The sequence below is a fragment of the Gadus morhua genome, chromosome 10 (assembly GCF_902167405.1).
Source record: "Gadus morhua chromosome 10, gadMor3.0, whole genome shotgun sequence".
Lineage (NCBI taxonomy): Eukaryota > Metazoa > Chordata > Actinopteri > Gadiformes > Gadidae > Gadus > Gadus morhua.
In genome coordinates, this window is record NC_044057.1 from 6721225 (window position 1) to 6733724 (window position 12500).

Consider the following 12500-nt stretch of genomic DNA (forward strand, 5'->3'; position numbering starts at 1 on the left):
TTTCATCTCGGAGGCTTATCTTGCAGAAAATGGAGACCAAATATCTGCTATCACTTAATTTATCCAGACTTAGACTTCAGCCTGTTGGAGAAGTCTGAGAGGAGGCCGGCGACGGGGACAGACAGACAGACAGACAGACAGACAGACAGACAGAATGCCACAGCCAGCCACATCCACCCCGGACTCACTCAGTATCCTACAGATGCCAAGCAAGGTGCGGAACACGGGCCCTGAGAAGCAGGCCTGCAGCCTGACGGTGGCGCCGTTGGGCAGGCCCAGCCTCAGGGGCTTATGCTGAGGCATGAAGACCAGGCTGGCGTCGGCGTGGATCTCACACTTCTCCAGGGTCCAGGAGGTGCGCAGCAGCCACTGCTGCTTCTGCTCCCACCACAGGGCATGGTCGGACCAGTCACGCTTTATCTCTGAAGGTTGGGGGGGGGGGGGGGGGGTGATGAAAGGTCACAGGGTTAACTGAAATAGTGTTTTTAATGGCATTTTCTCTCCTTTGAGTGTAAACAGCTTATCTAGATTGAAAGTGATAAGAAAACCACTGAGGGATTTCCCCAAGTAAGAATAAAGTCAGACAGGAAGACAGACGATCAGACAGACAGATAGACGGGCGAGGAGGGCTCACGTGTCTTCTCCACAAGCTTGAGGATGACGCCCCCTATATGAAGGTCAGAGGTCACACTGATGGAAAGGGCGGGGGCCTCTGAGCCCAGCTCCTCCACAGTGACTGATAAGTCCCAGTCTGCCATCCTTTAGAGAGAGAGAGAGAGAGAGAGAGAGAGAGAGAGAGAGAGAGAGAGAGAGAGAGAGAGAGAGGGAGACAGAGAGAGAGTTACAGAGAGAGAGAGAGAGAGAGGGGGAGAGAGAGAGAGAGAGGGAGAGAAAAAAGAGAGACGAGAGAGCATTAAATTACCATGTTAGAGAAACATCAGGCTTGAAGATATTACAGTCATATACTGCCAAAACACAACAGAAATACACCAAGTCCAACGCCTCAGGAACAATATTTTTTTCCACTAATAAAACCTACACATTTTAAGTTGAAATCTCATGCTAACTAATATCCAATTGTTTTGGCTAAATGAACATGTTGCCTTTCATCATGTTGCATTGATAAAATCCATCATGAATGTCCAATTAAATCCGACCCATGCCATCACTTCAAGCTCAACAGGAAAGAGCTAATACAAAATAAAAATGGTTACATTACTAACCCTAAACAACTGAATAAAACAGAACCACACCTAACAACATGGCAGCTAGTGGATTGACACATGGACAGGAACACGTACACAGACACACAAACACACACACACACAGACACACACAGACACAAGTACACACAGCCACACACACACCCACATGCACACAAACACATACACACTTTCCATTCGTGATCGTGATCACCAGGGACACATGCTTCCGCTTTTCACCCCCTTGCAAAAATGTTTTTACAATTGATCTTTTCATTTGATAATTGAATACCTATGTGTGTGTGTGTTACGTTTAAGTGTGTTTGTGTGTGTGTGTGTGTGTGTGTGTGAGTGTGTGTGTGTGTGTGTGTGTGTGTGTGTGCGTGTGTGTGTGTGTGTGTGCGTGTGTGTGTGTGTGCATGGAGAGATCAAGGGAGAGACTTTCCAGGAATCTGTCCATACCGGCTGATCATTAACTTGTTCTGAGTTAAGTGTGACTATGATATTCACTCCTGCTAATCCCTGAGCGTTTTCAAAACACACATTCGTTTTACCATTTTAGCCTCTCCGGGAACCGTCACCTTATCGTGGTGGAGAGGTTTTGGTGTCCCTGTGAACCTGAGGGCTGTGTTGTCTGGAGCCTTGTGCTCCTGGTAGGGTCTCTCATGGCAGAGTGGTCTCAGGTGAGGGGCCAGACTAAGAATGGTTCAAAAACCCCAATGAATAACGGAAGAAGAGGAGATGCGACCCGGCCCGGAGGAAGCCCGGGGCCCCCGTCTGGAGCCAGGCCCAGACGGAGGGCTCGATGGCGAGCGCCTGGTGGCCGGGTTTGCCACGGAGCCCGGTTCGGGCACAGCCTGAACAAACTACGTGGCACCCCCCCTCTCTTCATCCCATGGGCCCACCAACTGTGGGAAGACCCGTTGGGGTCGGGTGCGCAGCCACATGGGTGGCAGCGAAGGTCAGGGGTCTCGAACGGTTTCCCTGATCTAAACCCGAGCGGTCGTTTGTTATTGGACTTCTGTGCTAGTCATGGATTATCCATAACGAACACCATGTTCGAACATAAGGGTGCTCATAAGTGTACCTGGCACCAGAGTACCCTAGGCCGAAGATCGATGATCGATTTCGTGATTGTGTCATCTGATCTGAGGCCGCATGTTTTGGACACTCGGGTTAAGGGGCGGAACTGTCAACCGACCACCATCTGGTGGTGAGTTGGATCAGGGAATGGGGGAAATTTCCGGATAGACCTGGTAAGCCCAAACGAGTAGTGTGGGTGAATTGGGAACGTCTGGAGGAGGCCCCCGTCCTAGGTATCTTCAACTCACACCTCCACAGGAATGCCAGTTTTTCTGGCATTCCTGTGGAGGTTGGGGGCATTGAGCCGGAGTGGGCGGTGTTCAAAGCCTCCATTGCTGAAGCTGCGGCGGCTAGCTGTGGCCTCAGGGTCTTAGGCTCCTCAAGGGGCGGTAACCCTCGGACACCGTGGTGGACACCGGTGGTCAGGGAAGCCGTCCGATTGAAGAAGAAGGCCTTCCGGGATATGATATCTTGGAGGACTCCTGACTCGGTTGCAGGGTACCGACAGGCTTGAAGGGCTGCAGCTGCTGCCGTGTCGGAGGCTAAGCAGCGGTTGTGGGAGAAGTTCGGAGTGGCCATGGAGAAGGACTTTCGGTCGGCACCAAAATGATTCAGGAAGACTATCCGGCACTAACTCCTGAATCCGAATAACACGCCCTCTATGTTGGAGGCAGAGCTCGAGGTTGATGGTGTTTCGTCGTCAATTTCCCTGGTGGAGGTCACTGAGGTAGTCAAACATCTCCGCAGTGGCAAAGCCCCAAGGATTGATGAGATCCAGCCAGAAATGTTAAAGGCGCTGGGTGTTGAGGGGCTGTCATGGTTGACACGCCTATTCAACATTGCGTGGGAGTCGGGTACAGTGGCAAAGGAGTGGCAAACCGGGGTGGTGGTATCCCTGTTCAAAAAGGGGAACCAGAGAGTGTGTGCCAATTACCGGGGTATCACACTTCTCAGCTTCCCTGGTAAAGTCTACTCCAAAGTGCTGGAAAGGAGGGTTTGGCCGATCGTCGAACCTCAGATTGAAGAGGAACAATGCGGTTTCCGCCCCGGACTTGGAACTACGGACCAGCTCTTCACTCTCGCATGGATCCTGGAGGGGGCCTGTATGCTACACGGTCTACATGTGTTTTGTGGATCTGGAGAAGGCGTATGACCGGGTCCCCCGGGAGAAATTGTGGGAGGTGCTGCGGGAGTATGGGGTAAGGGGGTCTCTCCTGAGGGCCATCCGATCTCTGTACTCCCAAAGCGAGAGCTGTGTTCGCGTCCTCGGCAGCCAGTCAGTTTCGTTCTTAGTGGGTGCTGGTCTCCGCCAGGGCTGCGCCTTGTCACCAATCCTGTTTGTGATATACATGGACAGGATATCGAGGCGTAGTCGTGGTGGGGAGGGGTTGCAGTTGGTCTGAGGATCTCGTCACCGCTTTTTGCAGATGATGTGGTCCTCATTGGATCATCGCCTGTGACCTTCAGCACTCACTGGATCGGCTGGCGGCCGAGTGTGAAGCGGCTGGGATGAGGATCAGCACCGCTAAATCTAAGGCCATGACTCTTAGCAGGAAACCGGTGGATTGCTTACTCCGGGTAGGAAATGAGTCCTTATCCCAAGTGAAGGAGTTCAAGTACCTCAGGGTCTTGTTCGCGAGTGAGGGTACGATGGAGCTTGAGATTGGCCGGAGAATCTGAGCAGCGGGGGCGGTATTTTGTTCGCTTTACCGCACCGTTGTTACGAAAAGAGAGCTGAGCCGCAAGGCAAAGCTCTCAATCCACCGGTCGATCTTCGTTCCTATCCTCACCTATGGTCATGAGGGTTGGGTGATGACCGAAAGTATGAGATTGCGGGTACAAGCGGCCGAGATGAGTTTTCTCAGAAGGGTGGCTGGCGTCTCCCTTAGGGATAGGGGGAGAAGCTCCACCATCCGCGAGGAACTCGGATTAGAGCCGCTGCTCCTTTACTTAGAAAGGAGTCCGCTGAGGTGGTTCGGGCATCTGGTAAGGATGCCCACTGGGCGCCTCCCTTTGGAGGTGTTTCAGGCACGTCCAGTGGGGAGGAGACCTCGGGGAAGACCCAGGACTAGGTGGAGAGATTATACCTCAACACTGGCCTGGGAACGCCTCGGGATCCCCCCGTCAGAGCTGGTCAATGTGGCCCGGGAAAGGGGTGTCTGGGGCCCCCTGCTTGAGCTGCTCCCCCCGCGACCAGACCCCGGATAAGCGGATGAAGATGAGATGATGAGATGAGACATTCGTCTTACCAGACCAGAATGTCTTCTTTGAAACCTACACAGCGATGAACGCCCTCCTCGCCTGGGCTTGAAACAAGCTGCAAACGTAAGACCACGCAATCCTACATGTGCAAGACCTCTGTGTGGTTCATTTTGCAAGCATCACCAACCTACTTAGCCTATCTTCTATCTCTCTGTCTCTCTGTCTCTCTCTCTCTCTCCACACCTGTCTGTGTGTCTCTCTACGTCCGGCTGAGGAGCTGTGTTAGGAGCGGAGATGTAGAAATTGATGCTGACATGACTAGATCACTGGTTCTGGATCCAGTACAGGCGACTTTTTCCAACCGCACCCCTTTGGCTCTTCTACCCTCCCCCCTCCTCCCCCCCCATCTCTCTCTTCCTTCTAGATAGTATTTCTCTCTTGGTCTCTCTCACACACACACACAAACAAACAAACAAAAAACAAACAATGGTTTACCGTCAAGCTCCTCCGTCGGTGATGATGCTATAGGAAGCCCCTTTCCCTGGAGTCTACGAGCCTTGTCTCTTCTACCCTGAAGGTCACCGGGTGTAAACGTACTAAAGTGTTGTTCTGCCGCTGTGCGCTCGCCTTCTTTCTCCCCTTGTGTGTGGGAGCCCTGAGGTCGGTGTCACTCCTGTTAGGCAAGTGCCTGCGGTGTCAGTTCTGTAAAAAAAAGAAAGGTTCCTCTTTGTCTATTTCCGGCGGGCGGAAGTGCGAGCGAGATGTGTGTTCACAGTTTGACTGAGCTGTAAGTGACTTCTTGTGTGCCAATGTGGGGGGTGTAGTCGGATGCAGTGTGGCCATTTGTGATAATCCGTGAGGCTTCGTCAAAGGGCCATGCATACTAGCACACACAAGCCACACACACATTCATCACGGACAAAGTGCTATTAATATGAGCTCCACTTTCCATTTCTCTGATATAACAAATAGTAGAATGGAGGTGTCATTTTCACCACAAATGTTGTAAACTGTGTTGAAGCATCATCATCATCCTGTTGCCAGTAGTAGCTCTACACCTTTCATGACTGTATAGTGTTATTCATGTCTTTCCTATGTGCATCCCAGATTTTCTTTATTGAACTGCATTCCACTTATTGTCTTAAATGTATGCTCTTTTGAATGAACACTATACAAAAAGGATTTGCAAAATGTAAAACAATTCAACAGATGTATATTTTGAATGTTCCATTTCAACTCGGTAGATGGCGACATAGCCTGGGCCATCTCTTTTACAGACGTGAAACGCAGCAGCCTAAATATGGGTCGGTGCGTCGGTGCTCCTGTTGGATATCCTCTTCCGCCCGCTATTGCGCACAAAACACCATATTAACATAATAATAATAGCTACAATGCAGGGTTGATGTAAATATTTTTGAATAAAAAATTGCTTTTTACTTCAACCCTCTAATTTCGGTACATTCCCAGCGTCACCCGAAACAGAAACAGCAAATGTTTGATTGTGGAACATTAAGAATCAAAAACGAAACCCAGTCACTGCATGAAGGCAGTGGTCAATGTCACGCATTATTGTAGGCCTATTATTTACCCCATGCAACATGACATTTAAAACATCCATCCTCCTTCCACGTATCAGAATCCTATCCTCAGCGGGTCGTCTGTCAGGTAATCGACTTGACTTCATGCATGTCAAAAACATTTCAAGTACTGCAGGTTTCCGTCCAAAACGACCCCTCACTCTCCTGTTTGGATCGGTGAGGAGGAATGTATCAGCTGAGTGCAACTGTGGAAGTCAAATGTTCGCCAAACAGTCAAGCACTGCGACCCGATGGAACAAGTTGTCAACAACAACCACGTTGCAGAAGGACGGGTTCACCCGTTCCCGTGAGAGGGGAGTTTTGCTTCGTAAAGTTGTCCTCGGCGCACTCGGGTTCGCCACCACTGCGGCCGTATGTGTCCACACCAGTGCCCGGGTCACCATGGCCGAAGGGACAGAATCTCTGAAGGTTAACCTTGAGTCCGCTGAGGCAGACTGGAAGGAGACCAAGGGTGAGACGAAACTAAAGCTGCACTATAAACAATGTCCTCTAGACTAGAGAACCCCAAATTAGGTAACATACATAGTGGAAACTCCCCGGGGGTAATTACGGCAATCACACTAAACTGAACGTGTAAACTTTAAGGGGGCACCACTTTCCATATACGACGTATGATTCATCATCTCTCTTTCTCTCTCAATCTTCTCTTCCTTAGACCGGATGCTGTCCTTGCCGCTGGATGAGAGGCGGCGGTTCTACAGGACCCGTTGCTATACGTCCCTGGACCAGGTCCCTGTGTGGAGTCCCTCTCCAGGCCCCTCTTCAGGTCAGCATGGCTTCACTGCACACAGCCGGGTGGGAGGGGGGGGGGGGGGGGGGGGGGTCGGACACAAAATCGACTACTTCTATATGAAATGTGTTATTTTGGTAATCATGTGTACTGAGATCCTGCCGATATTGGGTTCACCGATACGATACCGATTTTAATAGTTAGGTTGATATGCACATGTTCAACCAAATTCCCCTTGTTCTTAATCCACTATTTTTTATTTTAAGGGATGAATTCAGACGGATGTATTTTATTTTTAGTGATAGGCTATATTGTGTCAGAATAGCATTATTTATTCAGAAAATAATATTCAAGGCTCCGACATTTTTGACTTGATAATCATATGGTTTAATAGACTCTATAAGACAGGTCAAAACACCCAGCTTTCACAGCTTTAACCCCCCGATCTTAAAGATGACTGCTAGTCATAACTCAATGAACATTTACTGTTTTCCAAATGAATGAAAGATGTCACAGAGGTCATCGTTTTGGCAGGATTTAAAAAAGGACAGAAACAAAGTCTGCAGTCATATAATTTAAAAGCTTTAGGCCTTAGTTATTTCTTTAATTTTGCCTGCAATGCTACATCAACATTCGTGTTTAACGCTCCATAGCTTGCATGTGACCATATCAGAATTGGCACCTTGGCCCGCATCACTGCGGCATCTGTTTGGATCCATTGTATTAAAAACAGAATAAACCTAGTGTCTAATCTCCCGACGTGTTGTCTTTCAACTACGCAACGCTGTCCAGCGCGGCGCTCTGTGTCTCGCCTGGTGCGACGCACCACACGTCGAAGCTCTGCTGTAACCGAGTGGGACTCACACCGAGAGAGGATGTGAGACAAAATGACTTCACAGCACTTCACGATATGTTGGAAGAGTAGAGATAATGCAGATTAAGTTAATCTAGAGATAACGTGCACAGATCTTTTACTTCCCCATCAACCAATCTAATGGTAGAGTTGGTCAGATTTGAGTCTACCAATCTTTTCTTCGGTTACCCAAAACCCTAGAAAATAAATACACTGGTTCCTGACTTATTTAACTATAGGCTGACAACACAAATGGCAGATAACAACATACTGCAACCGCAACACTGAATGAACGCCTGCCGGGGACTTAACCACTCTGGTGCTCCAAGAAGAAACCCCAGACCGTGCTTATTTTGCGCTCAATAGAGAAAGAAATAAAGTGAAAAAAAAAGAATCTGCTGTCAAGGCTTATACATATAAATATAATACAATACATAGGGCCCAAGTTTGTTACGTTTCCAGCATTTTATTGCATGAGCTAGTTTGGAACTACCCCTGAATTCCACAGAAGGAACTGTTAGTAAAACTGCCCGCTTCCTACTCTGCGCAGCCAACTGAGGACACTGCCGGCCAACATCGGCAGACATTATTGCCATCCGATATATTGGTCAGGCTCACTACGCAAAATGGCTGACAGGGAAGATGCTGTTTTTACTTTTGAAGCACAAGGACAAACACCTGCTGCATCAGTATCATTATCAACTGTTATTCAGTGTTGACATCTCAAAGATTTACCTTGTAAATGTATGTGGTAAGAAGCATTAAAAACATACTCTTAAAGGGATACTTCACCCATTCAAAACCGGCGTTCTATCATTCTAAAATCGCTATTGTAATATAAAAAATATTTTTTGCCAGTCTTACCCAGTCTTCCCATGGCCCAGCTTTCCTGATCTAATTTTCTCCCGAGATGAGGTCAAATGACGCGTTTGACGTCATCACGGGAGAACTTTGCTTGCCTGCTAGAAGAGCCGAGGACTACAAGCCACTGGTTCCGCAAATTTGTGAGCCCACCAACAAGGAATGAGGGGGGGGGGGGGGGGAGCTTGCGTATGAGATGTAAACACAATGTCCGTCATGTTTCTTTCCCGCGAGAACAAATTTGCAATGTGAAACAGCCAAATTGAATTTTGAAATCTATTGTTGGATTTGGACATTCAGGGCTATTAGTACGAGCCAGAATACAGCCAGGAAGAATTGACACGAATAGAGGAGGAGGCTGCTGCGGCTGCAGCTGAATAAAACTTGCCTGTTGCCGAGGACGAGGAGCCGGAGCGCGCCGGTTTGCTCTGTTCGCCTATAGACACAACACAGAGTCCCTGTGCTGCAGCGAATTTCAGCGATGCCAGTTTCTTCTAGAATAAATGGCTGAATCTGGCGAGGATGGGGCCATGTGTGTAACCTCTCACCCAGGCTTCACGCCTCATCAGAACAGTTGGGTATTGGATACATATTTCCGGACCCAGAAAGTGAACTGGAAACGCCAGCCAAAGCCCGCCGGGAGAAACAGACGCCTGATTATAGAGTAAGTGTTAGTTTTTTTACTAACACATTGGCTACAATAATTTTGAGTCCCGGGGAACGTGACAATGTAGTTATCCGAAAGTAGCCGATCTTATTGGCAGATCATAGGCTACGCTACGTTAGCTTGAAATCCTGTGTAATGCTGTATAGGCTACTCAAGGCATCATTTTTACTTTGCTTTGCTAATGTTGTTCTCTTTCTTTCTTAGACAGTATCAGCTTCCTGTGTTGTCCAGGCCATCAGAGCTAATTAGCCAGCACAAGATGGACAGTACTGTTGCTACCAGGAGACAGTAGATGCTCAAGATGAGCTGGGACTATTTTGACTCAAGCAAACGCACCCTACACGTTTTATTTTTGTAAATAGTTCACATTTTTTCATGAATAAAACTTCAAATTCATGTTGGTTGTTGTGATTTGTTTACTAACCCAAGTACTGTTATGCTAAAGTAGGCCTACTGTATAAGATAAGCACTTATTTCAACTGGGGAGAAATAGTTGAGTACAAATACTTGATATGCTGAGCTAATGTAATTAGCAAATGTTTTCATGCTGTACAGTAATATACAAATGTTTGAAAAAACGAGGGCAGAAGTCTAAACCATTCAACGTATCACGGGGATATGTTCACACAAAGTTTGCTCGCGCTACCACTTGCACTAGGACCATGGGTCCTTCCCCCTCCAAACGGAAGCGGGCGGTGCAGCGGGCGCAATGCACTGTGGTAGTTTGAGGATTTCATACTTTTGAGCCAGAGAGACACTTTCTGCCTTTTCTCAGGCTAGGATACATAGAATTATTTACTTCATATAACCTTCATATCACCACCGGTGAAGTATCCCTTTAATATTCACATAAATTCACATATATAATCATACCTACTGGTATTTAATGAATGAAGAAGCATTATCCTATCAAAGTGCACATGGCCATGACAGCAAACCTGGTCATCGTTGATGTGACCACTTTAAGACTGGGGGCCTATCTTGCATCCAGCGCAATTGACTTTCTACACTGACGCATGTGTTGTTGCTAGTTTGCAACTGGCGCAGAGCGTTCTTTTCCCTCCACCGCCACGCGTTGGTAAAATAGGGAATGATCTTGCGCCCTAAGGGGCGATTCGGCGTAAGGGGGTGGCGTGTTCTGGCGAAAAAAGTTCCCTGGTGCTATTTTGCCGTTTCAGAAAACAATTGCGCCACAAACCAGGAAATACCTGGTTTAAAGTCAGTGGCTCGTTGTTCAGATGTTTTTTTAAGGGCGCATGCACAATGTTGCTTGTGCACCTCGCGCATACACTTTGCTTCTCTCATCTACCTAGCCACACATTCTTGGTAAATTATTTGGGAAAGAACAGCTGATACAGCGGTTCAAGTTGTACTTTTAAATCAATGCATCTACAAACACCGTATAGCAAACACATATTTTCTTGACACAAACATCGTGTACAAGCCCATAACTTTTAGGATTGATGAGTATTTGATCGTGAGAAAACATTGTTTTACCGCGAGTGAATGTTAAAAATAATGAATGAATGCGGCGCGCGTGTCTGCGTCCATCTGTTTAAACACACACAAACTAAACACGTAACGCATAATACAGTCCATGGCAATGTATATTAACGGGGAGACACATGCATATTAGTAACACAAGTCGATAACGATAATGCATACAATACTGGTAAGAAACGATGTTTGTTAATGTATTGCGTATATCATTCAATATAACCACAGTTACCGCATATCATATGTGTGTTAAGTTTTATTTGCCGATATTTATTTGCCGACTCAGTATTTCTGAAGTTGTGGAAGAAAACGCTATTCCATGTGTGAATTAGGCCATATTATGTGTTCATAAACTGAGCCATTTGAAGTTTGAAATTAATTAGGTCATTCATCTGTCTCATCGGAGACGGCAAACATCAAAATATCAACTTGTCAGATTCAAATGCGCTCATGGCTCTTAAAGGGGATGGGAAATGGCACTCTCATTGGTTTATTGCACGTTACGCCCAAACCACACCTACGGGTAATTAGGCTACTTCAGACCAACCCTTTTTAGATTTGCGCCGGGCGCAAGAGTTATTTATGCGCCTTTTAAAATAGCAACATCGCCATAGAACCGCCCACAAAGCTACTTGCGCTTGGCGCTTCTCACTTGCATTTCAGACCGTTAAAATAGGGCCCTAGGACTATGTATTGCCTATACTTATAACTTTGGTCAAAGATTTAACATTACAATTGATCCATAATATCCTAGCATGTTTATCATTAAGGCTTGGCACATTAGCTTATCTCTAGTTAGCTTATCACTTTTACACAATAATAACCTGAAGGATTGAATTACAATCCTTCAATACTCTCACCCAATTTGCAGTATTTTAACAGCAATTTTATCTGGCAACTTTTGAGTGACACTGAGAACAAGGAAACAATACTATCAATAGATGTTGCTGCACAACCTGGTTTTAAAACTGGAGCCATTGCAGATTCATTAAGAATCAAACTTTTCTTACTTTATTGTTTTACTTGCTAAAGGCACTACCCTTGATTAATGTTTTTCCACTCGATTCCAGCAGAGCAACAAATTAAAAATATACTTAGAGAGGCCTCTGGACACCTTGTTTCATGTGATCCACATGACCTATCCTATTGTCTAATGTTATATCACATAGATGTATACAAATATATATTAATATTGTGGCAACCCGGCACGGTGAGCGAACCACCTCCTCCCAAACAGGACACCATTTCGTGGGGAAAAGCCAAAAAAGGCACGTTTAATCCAGAACATAACAAAGTCTCTCAAAACACAAATAACGTAAAACCTGGGAGGAATCAACGGTCCCCTCCTTCGTGGGTGGAATCCCGTCACCCACGAGGACCGGTCTCTCCGTGCAGGAGCTCCAGGGCTGGGAGAGCCCCGAATGAGTGGAGAAGCGGGCTATTTAAGCCCTGCTTCTCCACCTGTTCCTCAGGTGCTCTGAATCTCCTTAATTGGCCCGGGCCGGGTTGCCACAATATTAACATGATTATTAAGCAAGTAATGATCACAGTGGCATGATATACATGAGCTGAGCGTCCAGCTAGGGGAGCACTATACATACACATTACACATGACTTTGAGCTCTCAGCTCGCAGCTAAAAGGCCCGGACTCTCATGTGCACGGCATGCATCACAGAGACGCCGAGGCATGGTTTAAAAGATTCAAGCTGGGAATTGGTATTGGTGTCGTCGGCTTTACTTAACCTCACCTTGGGTTGACACAGTCTGAGAACAGAGAAACAAAATGAACACAGGAACTTCATCAAA

General features: G+C 47.0%; 2 protein-coding genes and 1 long non-coding RNA gene across 4 annotated transcripts in view; 2 read left to right on the forward strand and 1 right to left on the reverse strand.

Annotated features, from left to right (window-relative positions):
• Nucleotides 1-5226, reverse strand: part of fermt3b (FERM domain containing kindlin 3b) — a 14761-nt gene extending 9535 nt beyond the window's left edge. Inside the window, exons 1-3 of the mRNA XM_030368415.1 lie at nt 4983-5226; nt 635-759; nt 189-422 (exon numbers count right to left, since the gene is read on the reverse strand). Of these exons, the coding sequence (XP_030224275.1) occupies nt 189-422; nt 635-758 (358 nt within the window). The 5' untranslated portion in view covers nt 759; nt 4983-5226. The remainder of the gene's footprint in view (nt 1-188; nt 423-634; nt 760-4982) is intronic.
• A 593-nt stretch (nt 5227-5819) lies between these two features.
• Nucleotides 5820-12500, forward strand: part of macrod1 (mono-ADP ribosylhydrolase 1) — a 123257-nt gene continuing 116576 nt past the window's right edge. The window contains exons 1-2 of one of the 2 annotated variants that reach the window (XM_030368418.1): nt 5820-6536; nt 6741-6851. In XM_030368418.1, the coding sequence (XP_030224278.1) occupies nt 6044-6536; nt 6741-6851 (604 nt within the window). In that variant the 5' untranslated portion in view covers nt 5820-6043. The remainder of the gene's footprint in view (nt 6537-6740; nt 6852-12500) is intronic. The other variant, XM_030368417.1, reaches the window with a different exon arrangement.
• On the forward strand, nt 6905-9592 carry LOC115552372 (uncharacterized). Its single transcript, XR_003978307.1, has 2 exons — nt 6905-9193; nt 9401-9592. It is a non-coding gene; the product is annotated as an uncharacterized LOC115552372 (long non-coding RNA).